Below are 24,724 nucleotides of genomic sequence, written 5' to 3' on the forward strand. Positions count from 1 at the left end.
TGAAGGACAGAGGAGCCTGGCGTGCTGCAGTCCATGGGGTCACAAACAGTTAGACATGACTGAGTGACTGAACAACAACCCAAGGCAATCTACAGATACAGTGCAAACCCTATCAAATTACCAACGGCATTTTCCACAGAATTAGAACAAACAATTTCACTGTTTGTATGGAGACACAAAAGACCTCGAATAGCCAAAGCAATCTTGAGAAAGAAGAATGAAGCTGGAGGAATCAGGGTCCCTGACTTTAGACTATACTACGAAGCTACAGTAATCAAGACAGTATGGTACTGGCACAAAAACAGAAATATAGATCAATGGGACAGAACAGAAAGCCCAGAAATAAACCCATGCACCTATGGTCAATTAATCTATGACAAAGAAGGCAAGAATATACAATGTTGAAAAGACAGTCTTTTCAAGTGGTGCTGGGAAAACTGGACAGCTACATGCAAAAGACTGAAATTAGAACATTCTCTAACACAATATACAAAAATAAACCCCAAAAGGATTAAAGGGCCTAAATGTAAGCCCATGCATATATGCTCAGTCATGTCCAACTCTTTGCAACCCCATGGACTGTAACCTGCCAGGATCCTCTGTCCAAGGGATTCTCCAGGCAAGAGTACTAGTGTGGATTTCCATGCCCTCCTCCAGGGGATCTTCTCGACCCAGGGATCAAACCCAGGTCTCCTCCTTTATGGGTGATTCATTACCACTGAGCCACTGGGTAAGCTAAAATATTATAAAACACTTAGAGGAAAACACAGGCAGAACACTGATATAAATTGCAGCAATATCTTTTTGGATCCACCTCCTAGAGTAATAAAAATAAAAATAAACAAATGGGACCTAATAAAACTCAAAGCTTTTGCACAGCAAAGGAAACCATACACAAAATGAAAAGACCACCCAACAGAATGGGAGAAAACACTTACAAATGAAGTAACCAACAAGGGATTAATCTCCAAAATATACAAACAGGTCATGCAGTTCAAATAACCCAATCAAAAAGTGGGCCAAAGATTTAAATAGACATTTCTCCAAAAAAAGACATACAGATGGTCAAAAAGCACAGGAAAAGATGCTCAACATGACTAATTATTAGAGAAATGCAAATCAAAACTACAATCAGATACAACCTCACACCAATCAGAATGGCCCTCATCAAAAAATGCTGGAAAGGGCATGGAGAAAGGGGAATCCTCCTTCACTGATGGTGGAAATGTAAACTGGTACAACCACTATGGAGAACAGTATGGAGGTTTCTCAAAAAAATAAAAACGGAACTACCATGTAATCCAGCAATCCCACTGCTAGGCACATATCTGGAGAAAACCATAATTTGAAAAGATGCACATACCCCAATGATCATTGCAGTGCTATTTACAACAGTCAAGACATAGAAGCAACCAAATGTCACATGGACAAATGAATGGATAAAGAAGATATGGTACATATACACAATGGAATACTGCTCAGCCACAAAAAAGAAATAATGCCATTTGCAGCAACAAGAATGCAACTAGAGAACACCATACTAAGTGAGGCCAAGGCACAGAAAAAGAGAAATATCTTACAATATCACTTATATGTGGAATCTAAAAAGTCATACAAATGAACTTATTTACAAAACACAACAGACTATACAGACTTTGAAAACAAGTTTATGGTTAGCATAGGGGAAAGGCAGGGGGAAGGGTAAAATTAGGAGTTTTGGGTTAACAGACCCACACTACCATATATGAAATAGATAATAAGGACCTACTGTACAGCACAGGGAACTTGACTCAATAACCTGCAATGACCTACATGGGAAAAGAAGCTGAGAAAGAATGGATATGTGTATATGTTTAACAGAATCCCTTTGCTCTACACCTAAAACACAACACTGTAAATCAACTACTCTAAAATAAAAATTAAATTTAAAAATGTTTATTCTTACAGACACTATGAATTATGGAATAGCAAGTAAAAAAGAAGGCATTTCAATCTGGAATTTTAATTTTATAAAACCTTCCCAACGGAAGCCTCCCCTAGAGCAGTTTCCTGGGACTTCCCTGGTGGTCCAGTAGTTAGGGCTCTGCACTTTCACTGCAGGGGGCACAGGTTTGAGCCTGGTTAGGGAACTAAGATCCCACATTCTCACAGTGTAGCCAAAAAGAAAAAAAAAAAGCAATTTCCTATTATGAACCTAACATGAATAACAAATCATTTTTAAAAAAAGACTTACGGTTTAGGAGATGCATGTTTTCACTTTTCATGTCTTCCACTTGTTGTTTAAGTAGTTTATTTTTTGCCTGAAGCTCCAGTTTTCCTTCTTTCAGTAGAGAATAGTCACTCATCTCTTTAACCTTCTCGCTTAGCATGTGGTTTTGCTTTGTTAATGCCGAACACTGAGCTCTGACAGACTCCAATTCAAGCTGGAAGTGGAAAAGGAAAACTTGTATTTGAACAGAGACTTTACAGGACTGAGTAGGTAACTGCTGACAGTCTGCTCTCAGCTTTGTGGCATAATTTAATTATGGTCAACTCGCTGGTCAGTTTCTCTGTAACAAGACGACTCTAACTACAACAACTTCTGTCTTGGAGCTGGGGCAAGTTCATACAACTCAATTTATGCAGAACCCTGTCCTACATAGCAAGTCCTTCAGATTCTCACCCAACTTTCCATATGCAACTAAGGACCCAAAAGCCATCACAGATTTAATAATGTGTCTGGTTTTTAATATGAAAAGGTGAGATAGATACTACTAAGGTGCTGGGAGGTGCTCTCCTTCCCTCAGTCTGATATATCTCATTTGAAGACAGGAGCCTATAAAGTTCTCAAGTAATTCATCACAGTTGCAAAAACAAATCTTATATACAGAATATATTTTAAGTATCTGAAGGTCCAGTTCTGGACTTTGGATAGCAAGCACAGAAACGAACAGAAAAAAAGTTAACAGTATCATGTGAAAAATGCCTCTCATTTTGCTTTAATCTGTGAGATCCTGATGTAGTGTTAGGAACTTTTACCTGGTGCTGAGGGGAAGGGAAAAGAAGCTGAGTAGATACGAGTACATGCCAGCTACCTGCTATGGAAAGGCAAAGAAACCAGCTGAAGTCCCTCAACAAACCATGGGATGCAGGCAATATTCCAGAGCTTACAGATAAGGGATCTGAGGTCACAGATCTTGCCCACAGGCACACAAACAGTGAGGGAGATAGGATTCAAGGACGACTCTGGGCCCCAAAGGACATGCTCTTTCTATGCTTCTCTAGGAGACAAAGATCGAAATGAACAACTACTGAATTAAGTTCAGCCATCACCCTCTGAATCATATAATAAACAGTCTAAACATACGAAGAGGATCTCTTGAGATAAATTATGTGTGACTGAAGTTAAAATTTCCTGTGTTGTCTAACATCTATTTAAAAAAATCAATATGATTAACAATTACCTCGAGTTCTTTCACACGGTTTATAGAACGATCAAGTTCTTCCTTTTTGCAATTAAGAGCTACAAGTTCCTCTTGCAAATGTATAGTTTTCTCTGAAAGACAGAGCCAAGCAACTAAATATCATAAAGGTTTCTCAGTGAATACAAGTCATTTAATCATTTATAGCCAGTATGTCAGACCTAATGACCATTATTTCATCATCTAAAATGGCAGAGGGGATTCCCTGGTGGCCCAGTTGTTAATATTCCATGCTTTCACTGCCCAGAGTGCAGGTTCGATCATTGATCAGGAAATTAAGATCTCATAAGCCCTGTGGCATGCCCCTCTGCAAAGATATAAAACAGCAGATATTGGGTCAAAAAAAATTAGCAGGCAAGTAAATCCTGTTACTCAATAGGTGATGTGAAGTCATTTGTAACGGTCATATATGTGGTGAACTTCCTGCTACACACAAGTCACCAGAGTTACACCACCCATGTGGAATGCGGGGCCCTCATGCCAACAGCTCTGAATTTCCTTAAAGACGAAGACTGCTCTGGTAAGATTTTATAGTTATTATTTTGTCATTATCACTTCATCTAACATAAGGCTATATAGATGTATCCTCAAAAAGTCACATGCTAACTACATGGCAATACCAATTCCTACAGAAGTATTAATATTAGTCTGAGCATGACAGGTGCAAAGGAGCAGCCACACACACCTGCTGACCTTCTGATAAGGACCAAGTACCCAGCCCTGGTTGACTCCTTGCAATCCATTTGAAATATCCACCCAAAACTCTTGTCACAGGATAGTTCTTAGAAATACACTGCAATGTAAAATATCTGAAAGATCAATCAATTACCTAACTTTCCTCATCTTGCGGTAATATATACAAGAGTTTAGGAGGCTATATGTGAAAATAAAATAGCATGAAGCATAAATATGTGTTAGAAGTTAAGAAAAATAAGAAACCAGGTCATGAGGTACAGAGAAGTTAAAATAAAATTTCCCCTAAGTAAAAAATAACACCTCTCATGGTTTATAGTAGTATTAACCAACAGCAGTAAGTTGCTGCCACCTTCTGAACATCAGAGATTTATTCATCAAGATATACTGAAATACAGTTGAATAAAATTCTACCAATAAATCACTGATCTTTGTGAATATACAAAAAGTTAAACAAGAAGGTGTGCAAAAACATTGAAAGGCGGTGATTATTTTTTTCACTCTGTAAAATTAAAAGGACAAAAACTATGTCAGTTAATAGTAACAATGAAGTGGAAGGTACATATTTTTTGGATTAAAGAACAGACCCAACTTAAGAAGCTGATAACCTGTGTCGAAACTGAAAAATACAGCTTCCTGCCCTGCCCCCCAAATCACCTTTATTTTTCCTTTCATCTTCGATCAGTCTGTTGGTTCTAGTGATATAATCCTCCTTCAGTTCAAGTTGATACCTGAGAATCAGAAGGATGGAAAATGAGTTTCGGTCACTTCCCTAGACAGACTGCTATCAATGATGAGCTTGTCTTATGGCATCAGGGCACTGAAGGGCACTAAATAGGACAACACGTGAACTTCAGGAGCACTCAGTGCTAAGGCCAGGGGTCCAAACGCTGGCTATAATAAGTCCACGAAAGTCTTGCTGCAGTTCTATAAACTGGGTCCCAAAACTCAAGCACAAAATGAAGGGTCATGTTACTGAGGCTATAGAGGGCACTGTTTCTCAGCTGGTATCCAGTGACACAAAAAGAGTAAATTTACTTGCTTTATACTGTATACAGCAGACTCTAAATCCCAAAGGATAACAAGTCAGTCACTTCCAGTCCACCTGTCCCACCTTCCCACCTTCAAGCAGGATAAGACCTTTCGCCCTAACGAACTGAACAGTAGTACCACAAGCCACTGTCAACAGCAAATATATTTGGACTGGTGATACCAGAGTCACATGTTCATGGAATTTTACCATCTCCACCAGCTGTTAGCAGCTGCCTTTCTGGTTCAAAGATTAGAGAAAAGAAAGAAGTACTCCTAGGACTCCTGTGGTGAATATCCTCAGAACCTCAACACCTGCCAAAGTCATATGAGGACACCCATGGACAGACAAAGATACCTGACAGTCCACTCCATAGATATCAAGCTAACATACACACTTTTATTCCCTTATTCCTAAAACTTTAACAACTATAGATTCTTTATAGAGCTTATCTCTAAAATATGTAGATAAATCCAAAAAATATGTGGATAAAAATCTACCACATCAAAACTGATCCACAGAAAACTGCTATATTTTTTATTAGAATTATTTTAAAGAATAACCTCCAAAAACCTTTGAAGGTACTATATCATGGACTATGAATGACAAATTATGGACAAAGCAGTAGAGAGAGGCCAATGATGAAGAAACGTCGAGAGCTGCTGTGTTGAGTCATCACTTCACTATGAATTCATTACATCAATAAACATTAAGCAAATACTTACTTTGTGCCAGACATTACACTGAACACTGGAGAGAAAACTTACCACATATGCACTTAATGCCTCTGCACTAAGATACTATCCACTAGAACACAACAAAACTCAGACTAGAGGAAGGCCATGGTACCATAGCTGTACATATCTTCCTTTCCCTCTATCATTTTTTGCTTTATACAGTTAATTCTAGTTTGTTCCTTTTGATTCTGGCTTTGCAGAATCTTGAAGGAATACAGATCAACAAATACTATAACGAATCAACAGAATAATTTACAGATCATTAGATATTCCATCTGAATAGCAGTATAAGTGGGGTAGAGGAAAACATAAAAAGTGACTATAATCCCCATTTGATAGCTTCTCAGCAAGGTACAAGGTGCCCTAAGAAATTCAAGCAAATCATAGGCCCTCAGTAAATACTCCAGGAGTGACTCTTGTCAAGCAGAGGATGCTATTTTCTGTACTGTATCTTTTTAAAACCATCCTAATTCAAGTATTCACAGGAAAAGCTTGACTGTCAATGAACATGTGTATTCTTTTTAAACATTGGATTTTGCCATAAAATACTAGTCTTATCTACTTTATTAGTGTTGCTGTGTTTCCATCAACTTAGTTCAAACACGATACTTTTTTTTTTAAGATGCCAAACAATTACTTTAGAAGTTCATTCTTAAGCTTTTGGTCATAGGTCTCCTCAATACTCTTGATATTCAACTCCCGCCTCCGCAGTCCATCAGTCACGCTTTTATTTTTTTCTTCTTGCAGCCTCTGGGCCCTGAAATTAGCAAAAACAGATAAGGCAAAATTGAAAATTATTAATGTTGGGGAAAAGACACCATGTGTTTTTAGCCCCACAGACTCAAACTGTTCTGTGACTGTTACAGCTAGGGAGTAAAAACAAAGGGCCAGAAGTGTCCCACTATTTTAGGAGCATGATGATGGATCTGAACTACAGATAGAACTCAATAGTTCTCTGGCTGGGGTGAGTGAGAAAATGCCAAAACCAAAGTGGTGTCTCACAGGAGATGGTTCACACTTAAAAAAAAAAATGGTCACAAGTGGTAAGTGGCCATAATGAATTCAGGGGTAAAAGATTAATGTTTTAAGTTACAAAGCTACACGCAAACTTCAGTTAGCATACTCAAGTGCTTGTTTCTTTTATAATACTGTTTCTAACTGACTAGCCCAGAGCTATTAAAGACATAAAATTTGTTCTGGCCTTTCGTAATCTATTAGTTCAATATCAGTGAACTAAATCAATACTGAAGAGAAAATACTGAAAAGAGAGCAATAGATAGATGGATCAATAGAACGTCCCAACACCAAAATAAGGAATGGTCTTAATAATGAAACCTCAAGTCTAGCACAAAATCAATTCCAGAGCCGGGGAACTGGGTTCACAGGGACTCAGATCAAGCTAAAAACAGAAGTGCTAGGCAACAGAGACTATTCCAAGCAAAGGATAAAACGTCTCTGTGTTAGCGCCCTCTGCTGGTTAATCTGTAAAGCAAAGGAGCAGTATTTAGTTTATACGATATGTTTCCCTGATGGCTCAGACGGTAAACAATCTGCCTGTGATGCAGGAGACCTGGATTCGATCCCTGGTTGGGAAGACCCCTTGGAGAAGGAAATAGAAACTCCCTCTAGTATCCTTGCCTGGAGAATTCCATGGACAGAGGAGCCCGGTGGGCTACAGTCCATGGGGTCACAAAGAGTCGGACACGACTGATGACTTAACATGTTCACTTTCAGTATGCTTAGAAAGGAGGAGGAGGGAAAATGGAGGTAAATAATGATTACATAATCATTAACTATCAATGCCCAAATTGGTTTCCTTTTCTCGCTTATGGTCAATTTACCTCTTCAGTACTGCCAAAAAGAGTAAGGTTGGCAGAGACAAGAAATCAAATGAACCTAGCCTACATAAATGAGAAAACAACATTCATGAAAATGAAGACAAATCTTTTAAGGAAAGAAGATTCCTGGAGTATCTGTGAGTACCGATTAATGGCAGATAAATGGAAAAGAAGGCTTATTCTATAAACCATACAATGCTGAGCTTGCTATGTATCCTAGGTAAGATGTGAAGAACGAAAGACTGGTGAACGTTTAGAAAAAAGCAACACACGCATTACAAGCAACAATTTCTCCCAATACAGGTCAACTCAGAGCCACCGTGTTGCCCCTTTTTGCCAGCAGAGCAGTCAATCTGGCAGGTCTGGCTGTCTGCAATTCAGTTACTACATGCACATGAAACTGTTAGATCTGAATGGTTGACATAAATGGGAAACGTATGATCTCTTAAAGCATTATTTGCTTCTCCAAATTATTTGTCTGGTCCCACTGTAGCCTGATGATGCCATTTCCTTCCGCTTTCATCCCAGTGTCTAATATTTCAAAAAAATACTCATCCTCATTTCTCCTGAAGTGTGCCTTTGAAACTAGGTGATATCACCTTTACAAACAAGAACTCTATTCTGTAGTATTAGAATATGTAGACCTATTTAGTAGTTTTTTTTCATCTCGTTCATTCTGAAAGTCCAAAATGGACACATATTACTTACAATTCAAAGGCTTCAATTCTTTGCTTCAGCTCGGCTTCTCTGCCTCTTAGCAAATCTATGTCTTTTAGTAGAAGCTGCCTTTGAGCATAGATTTCTTTTGTTTCATTCTGTAGAAGAAAGCATTAATTTTTACCAAGCAAGCTAAAGAAGACAAAGGAGATTTGAACTAATACATTGCTTCCTAAATTCTAGAAAACAAAGGATGGACATTTAGAAGAACAACTTTCAAGAGGTTCCAATGCAAGGTGTATGTTTTGCCTTTTTATCCTCACAAAAATTTATTCCCCTCCTCCCTCAAGAACTGTTAGGTTACATTACCCTGTATTTCCAGCATCCCTTGTATATAATTACTTTGCTACATCATTAACATCTCTCAGACACTTAAAAAACTTTGTCAAGTTCTACAGCAAGAAAAAAATGAAACAAAATGTTCATTCAGCAATAAAAACTTAAAAGATGATGGCCTGAATGAATGGCCACACTTCCATGTATGTGTTCCCTGAACACATATCATGTGTTCAAGGCCACATTGGGTGCTGGGTACACAAAGATGGACAGATACAGGTCAGTCCCCACCTTAAAACCACTCAGTTTATTCAAGGAGAGACAGACAAACCAAGAGTTACACTACAGCATGATGATTTCACAAAGTACATCAAGACTCCAAGGAACAAGCAATGCCTAGAGGAGTCCATCAGCGGGGGGTCAAGAGAGGCATCACGAGGACCTGGCATTCCAGCTGGATTTTGAAGGACTGGATGGTTTTATCAGGCCAAGAAGGGGAGGGGTATTTCAGGTAGTGGAATAAAGGCATGGTACTCTTTACAAATAGCAACCATCTCAAGAGCCTTCAGAGATCAGTTGAATAAACCAGGGTTCCAGTCTGTGAACTGGTTGATCTAGTCAGTCGTCTTTTTTTTTTTTTTAATGTTATTGAAGTGTAGTTGATTTACAATGCTATGTTATTTTCTGCTGTACAGTAGTAACTCAGTTATACAAATGTATCTTTTTTATATTCTTTTCCATTATGGTTTATCACAGGATACTGAATATGGTTCCCTGTCCCATGTTGTAGGACCTTGTCCTTTATCCATCCTATATATAATAGTTAGCATCTGCTAATCCCAAACTCCCAATCCATCCCTCCTCCACATCCTTCCTCCATGGCAACAACAAGTCTCTCTGTGTCTTTGAGTGTTTCACAGATATGTCCATTTGTCTCATATTTAAGATTTCTCACTTAAGTGATATCATATGGTATATTTGTCTTTCTGAATTTGGACAACTCAGCAGTGGCCACAGGATTGGAAAAGATCTGTTTTCATTCCAATCCCAAAGAAAGGCAATGCCAAAGAATGCTCAAACTACCACACAATTGCACTCCTCTCACACACTACTAAAGAAATGCTCAAAATTTTCTAAGCCAGGCTTCAACAATATGTGAACCATGAACTTCCAGATGTTCAAGCTGGTTTTAGAAAAGGCAGAGGAACCAGAGATCAAATTGCCAACATCCATCTAGATCACTGAAAAAGCAAGAGAGTTCCAAAAAAACAGCTACTTCTGCTTATTGATTACGCCAAAGCCTTTGTGTGGATCACAACAAACTGTGGAAAAGTCTGAACGAGATGGGAATACCAGACCACCTGACTTGCCTCTTGAGATATATGTATGCAGGTCAAGAAGCAACAGTTAGAACTGGACATGGAACAACAGACTGGTTCCAAATAGGAAAAGGAGTACGTCAAGGCTGTATATTGTCACCCTGCTTATTTAACTTCTATGCAGAGTACATCATGAGAAACGCTGGACTGGAAGGAACACAAGCTGGAATCAAGATTGCCGGGAGAAATATCAATAACCTCAGATATGCAGATGACAATACTCTCATGGCAGAAAGTGAAAAGGAACTAAAGAGCCTCTTGATGAAAGTGAAAGAGGAAAGTGAAAAAGTTGGCTTAAAGCTCAACATTCAGGAAACGAAGATCATGGCATCTGGTCTCATCACTTCATGGGAAATAGATGGGGAAACTATGGAAAGAGTGAGAGACTTTATTTGGGGGGGGGGGCTCCAAAATCACTGCAGATGATGATTGCAACCATGAAATTAAAAGACGCTTGCTCCTTGGAAGAAAAGTTATGACCAACCTAGACAGCATATTAAGAAGCAGAGACATTACTTTGCCAAGAAAGGTCCATCTAGTCAAAAACTATAGTTTCTCCAGTAGTCATGTATGGACCGAAGAATTGACGTCTTTGGACTGTGGTGTTGAAGAAGACTTTTGAGAATCCCTTGGACTGCAAGGAGATCCAACCAGTCCATCCTAAAGGAAATCAGTCCTGAATATTCATTGGAAGGACTGATGCTGAAGCTGAAACTCCAATACTTTGGCCACCAGATGTGAAGAACTGACTCACTAGAAAAGACCCTGATTCTGGGCAAGATTGAAGGCAGGAAGAGAAGGGGACGACAGAGGATGAGATGGTTGGATGGCATCACCAACTCGATGGACTTGAGTTTGAATGAACTCTGGGAGTTGGTGATGAACAGTGAGGCCTGGCATGCTGCAGCCCATGGGGTTATAAAGAGTCGGACACGACTGAGTGTCTGAACTGAACTGAATGGTCTATTTGTCTTTCTGACTTTGCCACCTGTCTTCAAGATGACACTGTTAGTGCTCGCTTTGGCAGCACATATACTAAAGGTAGAATGACACCGAGAAGATTAGCATGGCCCCTGCGCAAAGATGACAGGCAAATTCGTGCAGCGGTCCATATTCTTCCTAGAATAGTGCTTTGCCATTATTAATGAGCTGTGAGAAGCTCAAGGCAGTGTTCCTCACCAGTAACTCCAGGTGAGGTAAGTTGAAGATGACTGAAGAAAAGGCTGGCTGTTGTTTAAGAAAATAACTAAAACCATCAGTTACTGGTTTCAGCTGAGAACAGAATGGTTTACTGCTGCCACTGTCCATGCCTACAGATAATTTATTTTGTATTTTTGAATAAAGACATTTGTACATTCTTGATAAATGAGCACAAGAGCCATGTACCAATATACTGCTTTCAACTTAAACCACTGAGGCATTTTTACTACAATGCTGTTAAAATCAGGAGTAAGAATAATTGTGTACAGAGCAGAGAAATATCCAATTATGTGAAAACCTTTCTATAATAAAAATTGTTTAAAGATAAGAAAAACAGATGATATTGTTAGTATAAACACAATCCAAGCCTCACAAACACCTGTGCCTCCAACATTTATTTGATAGCTTGTTGTTGTTCAGTCACTACATCGTGTCCAAATCTTTGTGAATCCCATGGACTGCAACACACCAGGCTTCACTGTCCTTTACTATCTCCCAGAGCTTGCTCAAACTCATATCCATTGAATCAGTGATGACATCAAACCATCTCATCTTCTGTCTTGCCCCTTTCCTTCTGCCCTCAATCTTTCCCAGCATCAGGGTCTTTTCCAATGAGTTGGCTCTTCACATCAGGTGGCCAAAGTATTGGAGCTTCAGCTTCAGCATCAGTCCTTCCAATGAATATTCACGGTTGATTTCCTTTACAAATGACTAGTTTGATCTCCTTGCTGTCCAAGGGACTCTCAAGAGTCTTCTCACAACACAGTTCAAAAGCATCAATTCTTCAGCACTCAGTCTTCTTTATGGTCCAACTCTCACATCCATACATGACTACTGGAAAAACATAGCTTTGACTAAAGGGACTTTTGTCAACAAAGTGATGTTTCTGCTCTTTAATACACTGTCTAGGTTTGTCATAACTTTTCTTTCAAGGAGCATGGCTGCAGTCACCGTACAGTGATTTTGGAGCCCAAGAAAACAGTTTCTGTCACTGCTTTCACTTTTCCCCCATCATCTGCCATGAAGTGATGAGACCAGATGCCATGATCTTCGTTTTCAGAATGTTAAGTTTTAAGTCAGCTTTTTCACTCCCCTCTGTCACTTTCATCAAGAGGCTCTTTAGTTCCTCTTCACTTTCTGCCATAAGGGTGGTGTCATCTGCATATCTGAGGTTATTGGTATTTCTCCCAGAAATCTTGATTCCAGTTTGTGGTTCATCTAGTCCAACATTTCACATGATGTACTTTGCACAGAAGCTAAATAATCAGAGTGACAATGTATAGCCTTGTTATACTCCTTTCCCAATTTGCAACCAGTCCATTGTTCCAAGTCCAGTTCTAACCATTGCTTCTTGATCTGCATACAGGCTTCTTAGGAGGCAGGTAAGGTGGTCTGGTATTCCCATCTCTTGAAGAATCTTCCACAGTTTGTTGTGATCCACACAGTCAAAGGCTTTGGCATAGTCAGTGAAGCAGAAATAGATGTTTTTTTGGAATTCCCTTGCTTTTTCTATGATCCAATGGGTATTGGCAATTTGATCTCTGGTTGCTCTGCCTTTTCTAAATCCAGCTTGTACATCTGAAAGTTCTCAGTTCATGTTTTGCTGAAGCCTAGCTTGAATGATTTTGAGCATTACCTAGCATGTGAAAAGAGCACAATTGTACAGTTGCTTAAACATTCTTTGGCACTGCCTTTCTTTGTGACTGGAATGAAAACTGACCTCTTCCAGCCCTGCAGCCATTGCTGAGTTTTCCAGATTTGCTGGCATATTGAGTGCAGTATTTTAACAGCATCATCTTTTAAGATTTGAAATAGCTTGGCTGGAATTCTATGACTTCCACTAGGTTTGTCTGTAGTAATGCTTCCTAAGTCCCACTTGACTTCACACTTCAGGATGTCTGGCTCTAGGTGAGTGATCACACTATCGTGGATATTCGGGATTAAGACCTTTTTTGTACAGTTCTTCTGTGTATTCTTGCCACCTCTTCTTCTTCTGTTAGGTCTTTGCTGTTTCTGTCTTTATTGTGCCCATCTCTACATGAAATGTTCCCTTGGTATCTCCAATTTTCTTGAAGAGATCTTTAATCTTTCCCATTCTAAGTGAGCCCAATTCTTAGAACTGCTTATATAAAACTTGTAGAGGGGGTGCAATTACCATTCAATAACTGGTCTTTTTGAGAAGCTCTGAGCAAGGGTGGGCACTGGGAGGAAGTCTCTTCCTTTCAACACAACTTCCTGCCAGAAGCCCTGGCTGTCCACAGGAAGCAGGGCCCCAGGTCCAATCTGGTCTAAGACACAGCCTTAACAAAGGAACCTGCTTTCCCTAAAGCAATCGATCCAATCTCTCCCCACACCCACTCCTGCCACTGGGCAACCTCTCTACCTCCCGTCCAGCCACCATGCTGGTGGACAGGATCACACGGCCATGTGGCAGCCCTGGATGCCTCCACCCCAGGGACCTCACCTCTGTTCCCATGGCAGCACACTGCATTTTGTTTCCATTCTTGACCTCAAACCCCTACCTGCAACTCTGTCCTCTTGACCCATCTTCTTCCACCTGTCAGAATCCCCAGACCTGCTTCTCAGTGTCTTTCAGGCGGCCATGTCACCATCCCTGTTGCTTTATATTAGCGGCCACCCGCCATCTTGAGCTCCCTTCCCCACCCTGCCCAACCCCAGTGTCTTCCATGAAATGGGCTGCCTTTCTGAAGCCAAGGAGATTCAGCTCTCTGAAGCTCATCTCCCTGAGCAACTCCATCCCTCCAACCTTGCCAACACTACACACCCTCCTGTGAGCTGCACTGGGGCCATCACCTGGAAGCCCAGGACTTGGTCTACTGCTGGTCCAGGCTGCCTGCCTCAGCTGAGCCCTTGACACAGCTCAGCAACCCTGTCTGCTTTCCAGGGCTTTGTTTCCTTTAGTGACGGCAGCTACTTCACACCTCTGATCCTCTCCTCCTTGCTATTAACCAAACCTCACAGCTGCTGCTTCTTTGGTGCAAGTTTCTCCCACTCCCAGCATGGACCAGTCCGTTTGTAGTTCATTCCCTCCAGCCATCTTGGACAAAGGACACCTGCACATCCTTTCCAAGTCCTGTGCTTTCCCTTGTGCTCTTAACCCCGGGCCCTACTCAAGAGATAGCCCAGAAATGGCCCCCCCAGTAAATGATTTTAGAATATTACCTCCTGGTGCTTTTGAATTCTCTCAAGGGTTGTCTTTTCCTGAGATATCAGGGCTTCAGATTTTGCTTGACAAGTTCTCTCAAATTCATTCCGGAACTCAGCAAGCTCCTTCTCATACTTCTTTTTTTCTTCCATTTTAATTTTCATTATTTCAGTATCTTTAAAGTATTTCAACTGCCAATTGATGACAAAAAATTGTAAATACCAATAACTATAGTAAAGAAACAGTAACAAATTCTCTCTTCACTGTTAGCCTTAACATTAAACGCTATCTAAATATATTTAGTTTAATTCATCTTCATGTTTCATCTCATTCACTACACGTACAGGGTGTATTCAAAAGTCATAAAGAACTGACATCATCTGGCAAGAGAAACAGTACGCACAACAGTATCGTATCACATTCATTAGTAAAGACTGTAGTGATTTCCCCATACACCGAAGGTGAAGACATTAAAAGACAAGCAAAAACACCACTCTTAATGATAACAAGATAAATCTTACCTTCTGACTCATTTCTGCCCGTAGCTGCTGTTCTACTTCCCTCTTATATTCGTTTAGCTTGATTTCTAAGGATTCTAACTTTGGCTGCTGAGGGCAAGCACCTGCAAACTCATTGTCAATAAGCTGAAGCTTCTCCGCTACCAAAAAATAACATAGAAAATGAGGTCAGAGACACGGGCAAGCACAGCGTTTACTTAGGAGAAAGTGTTAAGGATGTCTGCCATTTACTTATTAATACAAATATATCCAAAAAGTGAGAGAGCTTAATGGACAGACAGGTAAGTGATTAAGCAAGTATAACAAACTTCATGGCAGACTCGAAGTGTATAAGCGTTTGCCATAAAGCTTTCAACTGTTCTGAAAGTTTGAGAATCCAATATAAAATATCAGGGGAAAAGAAAACAAAAAGTATACTTTAAGTCAAATAACAGTGGCATCCCTTTCTAGTGTCTATGTGCCACAGGAGAGGGCTCTTTGACTGCACTTTGGTTAGAGCTGACTCACATTTTCAAAACACTGACCCTAAGAGGAATCAAAGATCACGTGTTTCACTTCCTCCACTTCACAGAGGAGGAAACTGATGCCCATCCAGTTGAAGGGACTTCCAGAGGGCTAAACAGCTACATAATGGTATCAGCGGAGCTAAGGCCAGGTCTATGATTGTCTCACATTCTAGCAGTCTTTCCAGGAGACCCCCAGCCCTCAAACCAACTGTGGATTTGAAACTAACCATGAAGCACACTGCAAACCTGGCCCTCTCATACAGTCTTAATCATGTGTGACACCAATATCAACAAAAAGCAGGCAGAGGAAAACACGGCTGGCAGAAGCAGACTAAAATATGTGTGCTCATTTGTATCTGACTCATGGACTGGGGCGTGCCAGGCTCCTCTGTCCATGGGGCTTCTCCAGACAAGCATGCTGGAGTGGGTTGCCATTCCCTTCTCCAGGGGATCTTCCCGACCCAAAGATTGAACCCAGGTCTTCTGTACTGCAGGAGAATTCTTGACCGCTTGAGTCATCAGGTAGTAAAATATTGGCAGTGATGTCTCTGATTGGCAAAATATCAGGCATGGTTTTCCATCTACTTTTCTGTATTCTACCGAAGCCTGTACAGCAGAAAAGGGTCCGGGTCATGGACCAGGAAACTTGGACTCTGGTATCAGTTCTGACCGAGACAAGGCATTGCCTAATTGTTCTTCCTCAAGTGACCTTAGCTTTGTCAACTATAAAATGAAAGGATGGCCCACTGACTTCTCTAGTTCCCTGCAATGCAAGTAGTCTGAAATCTTCCCACTTCAGTGGCTATAACATAAAGTCAGATGAGACACAGGGAAGAACCTCCCAGTCAAGAGAGCTTCAACCCAACAAACAAGAAAGGAAGTGAGCCTCTGGATCCCCGTGAGAGGTGGAAAGCATAGCCCTGGTGGTCAGGAAGGAAGGAGCAGCCCTGGGGAGCAGTTCCTGGTCCTTCTGAGAAAAAATGAGCAACAATTCCAGAAAACATGCCACCAGCAGCCTGCATCCCTCTTAGTGAAGCAACAAATACATAATATAGTACATCAGGCTGTCGCCTTCACTGAAAAAACAAAATGGAAGAAGTGTAATTATGGAAGAGGATCACAATTACCAAGAGAGTCTTTGACGGGAAATGTTGAACTTGTCTGAGTTTCCATATTGCAACTTTCTTTATTCTGATGATATTTTGCCAATTCTTTCAGAAATTGTATAAGAAAACCTGAAAGACACAATGTATATAGTTTTGTTTCACACCTTTCATTCAACTACCAAATCACTTGCTCAATCACTGTTTATGCAATCTTGGTTTTATAACATTATCTTTTTCATATCATGTATCTTTTAAGAATAATTTCTGAGGAAAGGCCTTTCCAAGTATGACATCAAACATGAAAATTAAGAACTTATATAAGGCATGAAATAACAAAGTCAAGAGAAATGATACACCAGAAACAAGTATTTGCCATAACATGGAGACAGGACTAATTTTCGTAGTATAAAGAGGTTTTAAACATCAGCAAGAAAACAGAAAAATAGGGCAAGACATGGACAAAGTTTATAGGAAAAATTTTCAGTGTTAAATAAACATGAACAAAATAAAAATAAATGGAAATTAATACTATAAAAGAAGATTATACTTTCCCCCTACACATATTATCAAAGTTTTAATCTTTAGCACTCTTAAGTGTTGGCAAGGGAGTAGGGAAGCAGGAGTGCTCTTTCACTTGGGAGGGAAATTGGTCAGTGTTTATGGATATTCAAAATCCAAGTGCCCTTTAACCCAGTCATTCTACCGCTCTGAATTTATAGAACTACACTTTCTCAAAAGGGTGTAGCACTGCACACCACATGCTTCTAATGGCAAACGCCAAATAATAAAATCATCAACATGGGGATAATTAAATACATTCTTTAAACATAATTAGTCTAAGTACACTGATAAAAATATATTGCTGGACAAAGGAAGCAAATTGCACAACAGTATAATATAATCCCATTTATGAACATATGTGGTTTAATTACATATAGACTTTGACCCCCATAAACTAAATGCTGGTAGGATACGCAAGACACTCTTCATTCTACTTATCAGCAGAAAGTGAAATTAGAGAATATGAACAGAAGTTTCTGTTTTTCTTTTACTTTATACCTTTCTGAATAGTTTGAAACTTTTTTTTTTCTTTTTGGCTGTGCCACGTGGCTTGTAGGATCTTAGGTTCCTAACCAGAGATCAAACCCAGGTCCCCAGCAATGGAAGGATGGAGTCCTAACTGACAGACCACCAAGGAATTCCCTGAAACTTGTTTTCGGGTTTTTAAGTCATGAGTATAAATTTTATAAGTTTTCACTTTCTTAGAACAGATGACTGGATTTCTGCATCAGCCAAGGGCCTTTTTTCCTTTACTACTGAAGATATTACAATATACTAGATCTTTTTAACTGTGGTTGATTGACAATGTTACTTTCCTCTGTACAGCAAAGTGATTCAGTTTTACATATATGCACTTTTTAAAGAATATTCTTTTCCACTGTGGTTTATCATAGGATACTGAATATGTTTCTGTGCTCTATAGTAGGACCTTCTTGTTTATCCATTCCCTATGTAAAGCTTGCCTCTGCTAACCCCACCCTCCCCCACCTTGGCAATCACAAGTCTGCTCTCTGTCTGTGAGGCTTTCTGTTGCACAGATAGGTTCAATTGTGACATATTTGAGATTCCACATAAGTGATGCCACACAATATATTGTCTTTTACTTCCCCCATTGGACATATAAACTTTTCTTTCATATTCAGTGCCTTGTAACTCCTCTCTCATCCACCCTCTTCTCTTGACCATTTCCTGTGAGCCCGTTCTCACCTCATCCCTCACCTGTGGTCACGCTGGGGCCAGATGTTGGCCCTTTTGGTGGAAAAAGGTCAACATTTGGCAGAAAGCTTTAAGATCCTGCAGCAGGTCATCTCCAGACATGAGCCCTTCCATCTCAGCATTTCTAACACTGTCAGTTCTTCAGGGCTTTCCACAGGCCCCTAGCCCCCTACTTAGTTCCACTTCCTCCCTCCCTCCTCCACAACGCCCCCCCCCCCAAGAAGGATATGGCTAATCTCCTCTATCCACTCATTTCTATACATGAGTATGAATCCCCTACTTTATACTTTGGTCATTATAATTCATAGATAATTCTGTAACTCATATATATAACCCAATCTTTTATTTTGTTGCTCCAACTGTTCTAGCTTTCACCTTTGGGAGCACTTTCATCCTGAGTTTTTTCTTAAGTACTTCCTCAGGCTCTGGCACTGTAAGGGGCTCCAGGCTCATTATCTTGGCTAGTCTCTGCTCCATTACGGGAATCAACTACTGCTCCAAGGAGCCCTGGTTCCGATTATCATGGAATGGTTTTAGAAACTGAATCTTAGCACTGCAAACTGGGCTTGGGATGTGCTCATTGTGACTGAGGTGTCACTGCTTCTAGCCCCTCAGCCTGCAGAGTAATGAAATATGAATGTACACTAACCTATGTATACATGCTGCTGCTGCTAAGTCACTTTAGTAGTGTCCAACTTTGTGCGACCCCAAAGACGGCGGCCCACCAGGCTCCCCCATCCCTGGGATTCTCCAAGCAAGAAGGTTGCCATTTCCTTCTCCAATGCATGAAAGTGAAAAGTTCAAGTGAAGTCGCTCAGTCATGTCCGACTCTTTGCGACCCCATGGACTGCAGCCTACCAGGCTCCTCCATCCATGGGATTTTCCAGGCAAGAGTACTGGAGTGGGGTACCATTGCCTTCTCTAAACTATGTATACATACTTATTTATAAATATCTCTATGTCTCATCTGTATCTATGTTAAGCTAAACATGAGTTCATACAGATGTCTCCAATGCCACCATTACCATATGAATCTTAGCCTCCTCCTGTTTATCTCTAAGTTCCCACCTGACTCTCACCATCTATTATTCCCTTACTGTATTGTTCAACTCCGGCCCACACATATAATGGTTTCAAAACTGTCAACCAGCACCCCCATGAGAAGTAACTCACCTTGACTACATAGCCTATGTATGGTTTCTTCTGCCTTCAGTTGCAGTCTTCATCCCTCTCCAGAGTTAGACAGGTAGGTATACCTTTCCCCACCCCCTTCAGTGAGGTTACTATGGTTACATTGTTTTGTCACAATCAGCATTTAATCCTGAGATCACCTGACCTCTTACCCTTGCATACATGAAGGTTTGCTCTTTGTAAAGCTTTACAGGATTTGACAAATGTCTAGCGCCATGTATTCTACCATTACCATAATTTAAGAACACTTTCACCACCCGAAAAAACATCCTATGCTTCCCCTCTTCAACCTGCTACCCCTTCCCTCCACATCCCTGGCAACCACCTAGCAACAAGGTGGTCAGGTGTGCTGACCACCTCTATAGCTTTGCCTTTCCCAGGATGTCACATATATGGAATCACAGACCATGTAGCCTTTTCAGAGGAGCTTCTTACATTAACAACACAGAGTTGTGATTCATTTCTCTCTAGCTATCAGCTTGATAGCTCATTCCTTTTAGCTGAATAGTAATTCCCTGTTGGGATGTACCACAGCCTGTTTATCCATTCACTCACCAAAAGACATCTTGTTTGTTCCTGATTTCTGGCAACTATAAATAAAGTTGCTATAAACACTCACATACAGTTTAAGTCACTTGGGTAAATACCTAGGACCATGACTGGTGGATCACCCAGGAAGACTATGTTTAGTTCTACCACCAAACTACTCCCCGCCGCAAGCAGCTATACCATTTTGGATTTCCACCAGCAATGAGTGAGAGCATCTATTACTCCACATTCTTCCAGCATTTAGTGTCATAGGTGAGCTGGATCTTAGCCATCCCAATACGTGGGAAGTGTTATCTCATTTCTGTTTTAACTTCCATGTCTAATAACAAATAACATGGAGCATCTTTTGATATGCTTACTTGCCATCTATCTGCATATCTTCTTTGGAGAGCTACCTGTTCAGACCCTTTGCTCATTTTTCAACTGATTTGTGTCTTTATTGTTGAGTTTTCAGAGTTCTTGGTATATTTTTGACACAAGTCCTTTATTGGATGTCTTTTGCCAACACCCTCCCCCCCGTCTGTAATTTGTCTTTTCATTCTCATAGAAAGGTGTTTTTAAATTTTAACAAAATCTAACTAGTTACTTTTTTCTTTCATTTAATCACACTTTTGATGTTTATATCTCATCACCAAAACCCAGGTCACAGAGATTTTCTCCTAATGTTTTCTTCCAGAAGTTATATTGTTTTGTGTTTTACATTTAGATATATGACTCATTTTCAGTTAATTTTTGTGTAAGGTGTAAGGTCTGTGTCCAAGTTCATTTTTGTGCATATGCATGTCCAATTGCTCCAGCATCACTTGTTGAAAAGTCTAAGTTTCCTCCACTAAATTGCTTTTTCCTTTGTCAAAAACTAGTCGACTGTGTTTGTATAGACCTATTTTTGGGTTTTCTATTCTGTCCCACTGATCTATTCTTTTGTCAATCATAGGTAAGGATTTTAACTTCCAGAAAGAAGAGCCAGTGTCCAAATTTTACACCCAGCTATTTTCTGGGTACCATTTACCTCTGAAAGGAAAAATTAGGTGTTGGAAGGATATGTGAGTGGAATCTAGGGGAAAGTACCAAAACCATCCAACAGATCAGCATCCTCAAAGTATAAACACAGTTAGATAAGACCAAAAATCTCTGTCAGGAAATACACAACTGTCAGGTCCAAAACATCTTCCTACAGGTTTTGATGGTCTCAATTTCTCGATGCTGAAGCTCTAGTACTTTGGCCACCTGATGTGAAGAGCTGACTCACTGGAAAAGACCCTAATGCTGGGAAAGATTGAAGGCAAAAGGAGAAAAGAGCAACAGAGGATGAGATGGTTGGATGGCATCACTGATTAAATGAACATGAACCTGAGCCAACTTTGGGAGACAGAGGACAGGGGAGCCTGGCGTGTTGGCAGTCCATGGGGTCTCAAAGCATTGGACACAACTTAGCGACTGAACAATAACAACAATTTCTTAATTGAAAGTCACCAATTTTAAAATCATTTCGTTGTAACAGTAGCTGTTTTACTGTTAGCCAAGAGTTTTATCCAAATTATGCCACTAGGATACATGACATGTCTGCAATTCAGTTTTTCTTACTTTCAGGGATTTTACTCGGAGGCTGGGTGAAGCTGGTATGAGATGTTGACCAGACGTCTTTCTGAACTATAAAGGTTCAAAGAACGAATTTAAAAGCAAAAAGCTATTTTTAATAATATACATACCTAGAAATAAGTAGATTATTTAAAAACCCCTTAAAGCCCCTAATTCATTCCTGAAATAGTTACACTACAGACAGCAGCTATTTACTTAGACCCGTGCTGTCCAATATGACAACTAGTAGCCAAAAATCGTGTAGCTATTTAAATTATAATCTCAGTTCCTCACACCAACCACATTTGAAGTGCTCAGTAACCCCATGTGGCTAGTGGCTACCATATTAGGAAACAGATTCAGACATTTCCATCATCACAGAGTTACACTAGACCCCACTGCCTTAGACTCTACAACCCCAATCACCTATCATCCTCAGCTTCAGTAAGGATGAGCTCCTCTGCAGGTGGTCTAGAGTATCTTGTGATCCAAATATTATATACAGCATGGATAAGCAACAAGATCCTACTGTACAGCACAGGGAACTATGTTCAATATCCTATGATACTGGATTTGTGGGAAAGAATAGGAAAAAGAATGTATATGTATGTATAACTGAATCACTTTTCTGTACAGCTGAAATCAATGCAATACTGTAAGTCAACTATACTCCAATAATACAATGAAGTGAAGTGAAGTGAAAGTCACTCAGTTGTGCCTGACTCTTTGCAACCCCATGGACTATACAGTCCATGGAATTCTCCAGGCCAGAATACGGGAGTGGGTAGCCATTCCCTTCTCCAGGGGATCTTCCCAACCCAGATCTCCCACATTGCAGGCGAATTCTTTACCAGCTGAGCCACAAGGGAAGCCCAACAATACAATAAAATAAAACAAAAATAGAATGTCGTGTGATTCACTTATCCTCTGCTAACATTACACCCAGGAGGCCAGGCAGTTAAGTGACAGATGAATGACTGGCAGAAACTAGGTACTCAAGCGTTTGCCAAATGGTAATTAATGAATGTCCCAGTGAGGATGGTAGCAATGTTGGCAACAGACAAAATCCAGGAGCACACCAACATGAAAGGGCCATCACATCATGTTACAGATTTTTTCAAAAGCTCTAAATAACAGCTATGCAACACAGGCAGGTTACTGGGTTACATTCATACTACCAAGTCCATCAAGGTGCTAGCCTGTGGCCTGGCACCCACAGCAGCTGTAAAGGGAGAAAGAATCTCAGCTTCCTTTCTTCTGTGTAGGCAAAAGTCCACCTCTTTCACCTCTCCGCTCCCTGTCAGCCTCCTTGGCTTTTACACAGAACAGGGCATCACACTTCACTCCTGGCACCTCTGCTCACCCAGAGTGTGGGGGTTTCTCCCCACACCAAGCCATACTCTTATGAGGCCAGCTGCGTGTCCTACAATTTAACTCAATTCTGACACTGTCCACCTGGAGCTAGGAACTGATCCCACTGGTGAAGGGCCTCATTCCCACAACACTGATTCCCCACCTCTCACAGATATATTAACACATCCTTCAGATGCCAGCCCCAAGCCCAGGTTGCCACCTGTGCTTCTGAGCAATGGCTATTGATAGGAGATGCCATCCTCTTCCTTGGGCTTGCTGAATGTGTCTGACAGCTCACAGAACTCAGTGAAGCGCTTAGACTTGGCAGTTTATTAAAGGACATGATAAAGGATACAGATGAACAGCTGAATAGGAGAACTGCACAGGAGCTGAGCAGGAGCCTGAGTTTCATGCCCTCTCCAGGCATGCTGCTCCCCCAGCACCTCCACCTGTGCAATGACCTGGAAGCTCTCTGAACCCCATACTTTGGGGATTTATTAAGACTTCATCACACATGTGTGACTGATTATTAACACCATTTTTAGTCCTTCTCCCTTCAACAGAATGGGGGGGTGGGCAGGGCTGAACACCCCAAGCGTCTAATCATGGCTTGGTCCTTCTGATGACCAGCCCCTATCCAGGAGCACACTCAGTGCTGGCTCCTTCAAACAAGAGACACCCAGAAACTACAAGGGTTTCTGGAGCCCTGTGTCAAAAACTGAGGTCAAAGAACACCACCAGAACAAGAGCTGCTCCATGTGTTCTTAGGAAATTACATGGGTTTGGGGAGCTGTGTGCTGGGACTTGGGGGTAGAGATCAATATATATTTTTTCTATTACCTCAGAGTAATTGGGCTTTCCAGGTGGCACTAGTGGTAAAGAACCCACGTGCCAATGCAGGAGACTTAAGAGATGAGGGCTCAATCCCTGGGTCAGGAAGATTCCCTAGAGAAGGAAATGGCAACCTACTCCAGTATTCTTGCCCAGAAAATCCCATGGACAGAGGAGCCTGGAGGGCTACAGTCCATAGGATAGCGAAGAGTGAGACATGACTGAAGCAACAGCATCAGATCTATATAAACACTCAATTACAAAAATAACATACAATATACAGTTCGTTCTTTAAGCAAATATGAATACAATACTCGATATACTGTACTTGGGGAATATCTAGGATACAAAGACAGATGCCTAAACATTGTTCTCTTTGTTTTGGAGGTGTTTCATAGAGTGGGTATCTTAAAAAAAAAAACTAGCATTCAACCTGTTTGTAGGGCTTTTGATGCTGTCTCTAGCTTTCTTATTTGAGTAAGAGCTATCTTAAAAGGTTGAAAATTGGGGGAAAAGGATCCACATTTGCCAAAACAGATGAACGGTTCTATTTTAAAATGAACTGCCAGCAAGGAAAAGCCGATGATTCAATTTAAATTCCCTTAAATGATTCAATTTAAATTCCATATTCTTCCACCTAAAAATTATTAGCTTCATACTTTTATACAAAAAAACACATAACAAAAATGTTCCAATTCTCTACAAAGATGAAGTCGCCTACCTTTTTGGTTTTCTTTATCAAATCCTGAAATCTGTTAAAAGAAAACAGTTTACTTTTATTCAACTATTCAGTTATTATTAACAAATCAAAGCAGATTA

At 40.5% G+C, this 24,724-nt stretch overlaps 1 protein-coding gene across 4 annotated transcripts in view; it reads right to left on the reverse strand.

Annotated features, from left to right (window-relative positions):
- OFD1 (OFD1, centriole and centriolar satellite protein) overlaps positions 1-24,724 on the reverse strand; it is a 60,813-nt gene that overhangs the window by 23,305 nt on the left and 12,784 nt on the right. For all 4 annotated transcript variants that reach the window (XM_005701101.3, XM_005701102.3, XM_013976681.2 and 1 more), the window contains 9 exons: positions 24,627-24,657; positions 16,649-16,756; positions 15,019-15,155; positions 14,515-14,688; positions 8,468-8,574; positions 6,559-6,678; positions 4,812-4,885; positions 3,444-3,535; positions 2,234-2,423 (listed from right to left, as the gene is read on the reverse strand). In XM_005701101.3, coding sequence (XP_005701158.1) covers positions 2,234-2,423; positions 3,444-3,535; positions 4,812-4,885; positions 6,559-6,678; positions 8,468-8,574; positions 14,515-14,688; positions 15,019-15,155; positions 16,649-16,756; positions 24,627-24,657 — 1,033 coding nt within the window. The remainder of the gene's footprint in view (positions 1-2,233; positions 2,424-3,443; positions 3,536-4,811; positions 4,886-6,558; positions 6,679-8,467; positions 8,575-14,514; positions 14,689-15,018; positions 15,156-16,648; positions 16,757-24,626; positions 24,658-24,724) is intronic.

This window comes from Capra hircus, assembly GCF_001704415.2.
Source record: "Capra hircus breed San Clemente chromosome X unlocalized genomic scaffold, ASM170441v1, whole genome shotgun sequence".
In the NCBI taxonomy this organism is placed as follows: Eukaryota; Metazoa; Chordata; class Mammalia; order Artiodactyla; family Bovidae; genus Capra; species Capra hircus.